This window comes from Arachis ipaensis, chromosome B04, assembly GCF_000816755.2.
Source record: "Arachis ipaensis cultivar K30076 chromosome B04, Araip1.1, whole genome shotgun sequence".
NCBI lineage: Eukaryota > Viridiplantae > Streptophyta > Magnoliopsida > Fabales > Fabaceae > Arachis > Arachis ipaensis.
This window is the reverse complement of record NC_029788.2, coordinates 10,209,041-10,215,375: the sequence shown is the minus strand read 5'-3', so window position 1 is coordinate 10,215,375 and position 6,335 is coordinate 10,209,041. Positions and strand designations below refer to the sequence as shown.

Sequence of the window (6,335 nt, the reverse complement as noted above, 5' to 3'; positions counted from 1 at the left end):
TCTGTTTTGTTTGTCCTTATTTTTTCATTAAAGTTTGATGGTTGTCTATTTTTTTCTTTCATTGAAAACCATAATTTTTTTCTTTCAGGTATGCTGCGACTCCTAAAAGAGCTGTGGTTCAAAAAGTATTTCATGATTTTTCAAATGAAAAATCTAAAGCTAAAGAACAAAAATTAGCAACTATGCTAGTATCATTTCCTCTTCATCTCTATAGCTGCTTGGTTGTGATGCTTTCCCTAGTTTTGATGATGTTTTATAACATAGTTGTACAAGTGTTGGTGTCTGTTTAAACATGTGACAGTTGCGATGGCTGGTTTGAGGCGGTTTTAGTAGTTTTGATGATATGTTGTGACCAAGTTAGACTAATCTTAGTGTCTGTGTATGAACATGTGAAAATTGCAGTGCCTGGTTTGTGTTTGTTCTGGGAAATTCAATGTGACTAGGCAAGTTTTGACATGTTCTGTAACTACTATCTGTTTTTATTGCTAGTTCTTTACCTGCATATGGAGCCTATGTGCGCCCTATGCCATATTCGAATGAGGTTGGTTTGCGAATGCTTATAGGTGGAGCTACCAGGGAAGATACATTCTTAGGGTATCATATTACTCCCTTGTTTTCGTACTATGGGTATCACAGACCTGTTTTCAGAGTCTTACTCAGATTAAATCGTGGCAAGATTCATGACAGTAGGTAATGTACTTCTCTGCTTGTGTTGCACTTTTGATCTTGTTTGTGTTACTCCCTTGATTTGATTTATAACTCATATGGTTATTGTAGGCATTATGCTATATTGGTTACTGCCACAAATGTGGAAATTCTCATGAATATTCTTGGGATCAACTTGGTCAGATTAGTTGCTCTTGCAGTATGCCAATGGTATATTTCAGGTTTTTCATAAGATTTCATGAAATTTGTTTGTTTGAATCCTAAGTTCTAGATATATTAGTTGCTTTTTCCTATTGAATATGCTTTGTAAGTTATGTAGCAGCGATGAATTTATGTTATGTAACACTTATTTTTACTCTTCCATTCTGTTAGTTGCTTAAATTGTTGACTTATATAACTATTGAAGCTTCTGTAACCTTTTATTACTTTTCATTTTCAGTCTGGCAATACAGAAATCCAGTCATCAAGCTTGGAAGGGCCTTTCTTGGGGTATGGTGAGTTTTTCTTCCTTAATTTCTTCCTTTTATTATTAATTAGCTCTTATTTGTGTGTATGTGTGTGTTTCTTCTGATTGATTGGTTCTAGGTACCTCTTCTTGGTGGAGCACTTTGTGCATGTACATGACATTTCTTTTAATATACACTATACACCTAGCATGATTGAAAAGAAATAGGAAGAGTCTGAATCAATTTGTAGCCCTTTATTCTAGTGCCAGTGAATGCAGCAAAGTAATGAATGCATATAAATAGAATGAACCTGTGCGTACGTGCGTGTGTTTTTTTGTTTGTATTTTTTGGGATGGAGAAATTGAATAGTAGAAGAAAAGTATAATAATGGAGAAGTTTATTATTTATTTGCTTCAATGGCAAAAGAAGAATCAAACTGGAACTTAGCTTTAACAATTCAGTTTTGAATCAATAGGAACCAAAATTCTAGATATGAGAATTAAAATACTTGAAAAGTGAGGTAATGTTCTTTTTTTTTAATTTACCTTTAATTAAAGTTGGTTTATAATTATTGTTTAGAGAGTGAGGCCACTTTCACCTTTGATTTTTTTACATTGGTTTTGGAATTTGCTTCTAATGTGTTTTGTTTAATTTATAATATTTTCTGTTTGTTAATTTATGCCAATGCTCCTGTTGAAAGTGTAAACCGACGGTTCACTTCAATGACTTATGATCAGAAAAACGACGGTTCTGTTTCTAAAATCCAATCACAGTTTGCCTAAACCATATTTGAGCTATTAGAACCTGAGAACTACATGGTAGTAAATAAATCTTGATTGCAAAAATTTCACTTAATATACCTCATAGATAACTATTTCCTATTGTTTCATTCTGTGTCAAGTTTGACTCCATATTGCGAAGCTAAAGGTGCTGTGTGCTGGTTCTGGCCTATACGTTGACTCCATATTGGAAAGCCAGGGCATAATTGTCAAAGTTCGTTGCTTAGGTATGTTCTGGTGCAAAGAATTCCAAAAGAAATGGAGAATTTAGGTTAATATGATGCTGGTACCCTTGTATTTTACCCTTACTTTTTTCATGCTACAGGATCCTAAATACTATATGCTAAAGGAAGACGTCAGTCCTTGTATATTTGGTCCAGTAGAGAAGTAGAGATGGTCTTATGCTTGTGCAAAGCAAATGACCGATAGGCTAATATATGGTAAAGAATATACTTTTTCTTTTTTATGGTAAGCTATAATTAGATTTTATTTTCTTTGTTAACTTAATTATATTGCTGTGCAAACCTATAGCTGAGCATGCGGAGAATGGCCTCAAGTTCACAATTGTGAGACCCTATAACTAGATTGGCCCAAGAATGGACTTCAATCCTGGTGTGGATGGACCATGTGATGGTGTCCCTAGAGTTCTAGCTTGCTTCAGTAATGTAACATCAGCTACCTGGTTCTGTTTCTAGTAAATGTCTTTCATGATTTTGATACACATCAGCTACTTGAGATGTTAATTCTCTTCTGGGTCCTAAAGATATGAACTGAACTAGCCCAAATCCTAAAGGGGGTGAACAGGCCTTGGATGCTAAAAAATTTTTAATTTTTTCAGGTACCACTATTTTAGCACATGGATGATGGTCTTAGAGAACATTTGTGACCGTGTGAGGAAAACTGGGATGATGAAGAAGCAGTAGTAGCAGAAAGAGCAAGTGAAGTGAATTTTGCAGATGAGATAAGTGGAATTAACAAAGGACCTCCTTCACCAACTTCATCTAATAAATCTTCTATTACAATTTAAATATTAGAGTAGTGAAAATTGTTCAAATGAGTTAGAAAATTGAATAGGAGTTGCTTGTAGGATAGGTCTTTTAATTTACTAGTATGAGAAAAATTATTTAGAGCTCTTTGGATACCCATTAACAACTTTTAATTTACTCAATAAACTTTGTTGGTGTATGGCTGTTATTTATTATTATAGTTGATGTATCAATACACTTTGTTTATGTTTTGAATTATATTGACTTGTTTATTTATAATATTTTCTTTTAGTTTGATAATACGATGAATTTGTTTATTTTTTGAAATATTATAAATATTTAAATACAAATTAGATAAAAATTTGTATTTATTAAATTTATATTTATTTTGTATGAAAACAAGTTTATTTTGCAATGAAAAATAAAAAAATTATTTTACCTTACTGATGGATTTACAGACGGATTTTCTGTCTGTATTTAGAGTTTAGAATGGTTTTCCAAGGTTCCAATTACTGATGGAAAATCCGTTGGAAAATCCGTCTGTAATTACTGACAAAAAATCCGTCAGAAAATCCGTCTGTAATTACTGACGAAAAATCTGTTGGAAAATCCGTCTGTAATTACAGACGAAAAATCCGTAAAAAAATCTGTCTATAATTACCGACGGAAAATCCGTCGAAAAGTTTGACGTTCCAGGAAAATGGATGGAGAATTTATCGAGGGAAAATTCGTCAGTAACTGGTAAAAATCCGTTGGTAATTTTTCGACGAAAAAAAATTCGTCGGTAAATAATTTCCGACGAGGCTTTTACAGAGGGACAAAATCCGTTGGTAACCAAAAATCCATCTATAATAAAGACTAAATCTATCTGTAAATTTGTCTGTATTAATCCATTTTCTAGTTGTGTCAATAACATAACATACAACTATAACCAACACAAAAGTTTTCTTTAAGAAAAATTGCAGCAATTCTAACTATAAATAAGGGCTTTCAGAAAAGCACAACAACTATGGCGGCCGTGGAGCTGAGCAATGAGCAACAAGTTTAGTCACCAGAGAGAAACAGAAGAGCAACAACAACCGTTGGCGATGGCGACAACAACAAAATCCTGCTAAATTTCAGAATAGAGAACTAATCGTTTATTGGCTAGAGAAAATGAAAAATATCAATGTAAAACTATGAAACATGCAAGAAAGACCAAATAGTGAATCACAGATCATAGAAGCAAAATTGGTAGAACTCAAACCTATATAATTTGTTACTATTATATTCTAATTCCGATTTCTCTGAGTCCCTCACAACCGCAAATTTGAAATCCTATGATATTTGCACAATTTTTATAAAAAAATTAGTAGTACTTCGAAAAATAAAAAAAAAGGTTCAAGTTGACTCAAATACTTTACTATGATTTAAAGCACTCAAGCTTAATTCTCATCCCTTACTTTTATTACACAATAATTTTTAATTTTAAACATTAAAAACATGTTGGATTTGGACTGAACTGGATGGGCTTTTATTAGCTTTCACAACACATCAAAATTAAAAGATAAAATCAAATAAAAAAAGTTATCTAACAAAAAAAAGAAAAAAAAAAGATCATTTATTTATTATCTTATTAGTAACAAACTTAAAGAATAATTATATTTATAAATTTTATTTTAATATAAATATTATTATTAAATTTTTATGTTAAATTTTTGGCCCCTCCAAAATTTTGTTTCAAGATCCGCCACTGGAGAGGAGAATTGTCGAACCTTTTCGCGAACAGTGCCGGAATTGGAGAGCATGAGCTCAAGTTTAGAATTTCGCAGAAAGCCAAACGAGCGAGCATCCGGTTAATAACCTCCTCAACCTCCTTGTCGAGCTTCCTTGCCGCCATTAACGATACTTTTGAAGATGAAAGTGATGCTGGGTCTGCCGTAGCAACATAGATCTGAGACGAACGAAGAAACAAAAACAGTAACGTGGATCTGAGGCAGAGGATGAAAATAGGAACAACGATGTAGTTTGAATGATGGACGGTTGTTGGCGATGGCAAGATCTGTGGTAGTGGTCGGTGATGGAGGAAAGTGCTTGAGGTTGTGCTGTTTTGAGTTTTTTATTTTAGGTAGGAGAGTTTTTTACTATGTTTGGTATTTGATGAAAGAAGATGATAAAAATAAAAATAAAGTTAAAAATTTAGCGACAATAATGGTAATTGCAGTTATTGATGGAGAAAATTAGAACTAAAAGTAGAAAGACAATAATAATTTAGTGATAATAGTAATAATTATCATTACAAAATATAATAATAATGACAAATGTATAATTGCTACTAAAATATAACTTAAACAAAATTAACAGTAGCCATTATATTATGGCCACTAAAAATTTGTCACCAAAATTAATTTTTTTAGTAGCGTTAACAGATGGAGATTAAAGTAGTTGGACATGAAAATTATTGAGACTATATATTGAGTGTGTACTTCTCTTTTTATTTATTAATGCATAATAAAATTACGTACAACCCCTCCTATTCTTTTAAATTAGTATATAAACCTAAACCACTCACACATATATGTGTGGATATATATATTTTTGGATTTTAAGCCATGATTGATAGATCTGGTGGAATACTCTGCTCATGTCTAAAGACATTTTCAGGATCCATTTTATTCTTTATTTTCACTAACTTTTTGAAATTTTCTTGATAATATGAAATACCCCATGCAGCTGCTTCTGTAAAAATTGTGGCATTTTTCTTATTCACTCCTAAATCAAGATCCCTATAATTCACATATGCTATCCTGCCTAGATTTTGAGTATTTGTATAAGGGGTCATGTACTTGTAGATCTTTCTAATCCAATCTAAATGCTTTGACCCATCCTCGGATGCATTATGCCACAAAGTTAAGTACTCGACCAAAAAAAGATTTTCAAATCCATAAGGAAATGGCGTAACAGAATTTGAGAAATATGTTCTTCCTCCGGCCCATGGGTTCCAAATTATTAAAGGGTTATCTTCTTTAACCAACCTTGCGAATAACCCTTGAATGGGCGGTGTCGAATATGGAAAAAAATCCGACTTGCTTTTGAAGTAGTTTCTGAATATTGGTTTTCCTTGAAGCAAGACATCAGGGTTTGTATCATTAGGGTAACCAGCAAGATAGAGTACCGATTTAATCCAACTCATTTGCAAGCAATCTTTTTCTGTCAAACCCAACTTAGGAAAGTCATGTTGCATAATTTTGAGGAGTCTACTCGCATCACCTACATTTGTTATAAAAATATAAATACAAACATTAAATACAATACAATCTGATGCTCAATGTTAGATATATGATATCTTATGTCTTAAATTTTTGTGAAAAATGATTTCATGATATGCTATTAGAATTTTTATGACTTAAAATTTTATAGTTATTATTTTTGTATAAGATAAAATAGAAAGAGAAAAATATATATATACAAATTCCCAC

At 32.2% G+C, this 6,335-nt stretch overlaps 1 protein-coding gene across 1 annotated transcript in view; it reads right to left on the bottom strand.

Annotated features, from left to right (window-relative positions):
* The window catches only part of LOC107636019 (berberine bridge enzyme-like 15), a 2,630-nt gene continuing 1,650 nt past the window's right edge, over nucleotides 5,356-6,335 (bottom strand). Inside the window, exon 2 of the mRNA XM_016339558.2 lies at nucleotides 5,356-6,126. Coding sequence (XP_016195044.1) covers nucleotides 5,462-6,126 — 665 coding nt within the window. The 3' untranslated portion in view covers nucleotides 5,356-5,461. The remainder of the gene's footprint in view (nucleotides 6,127-6,335) is intronic.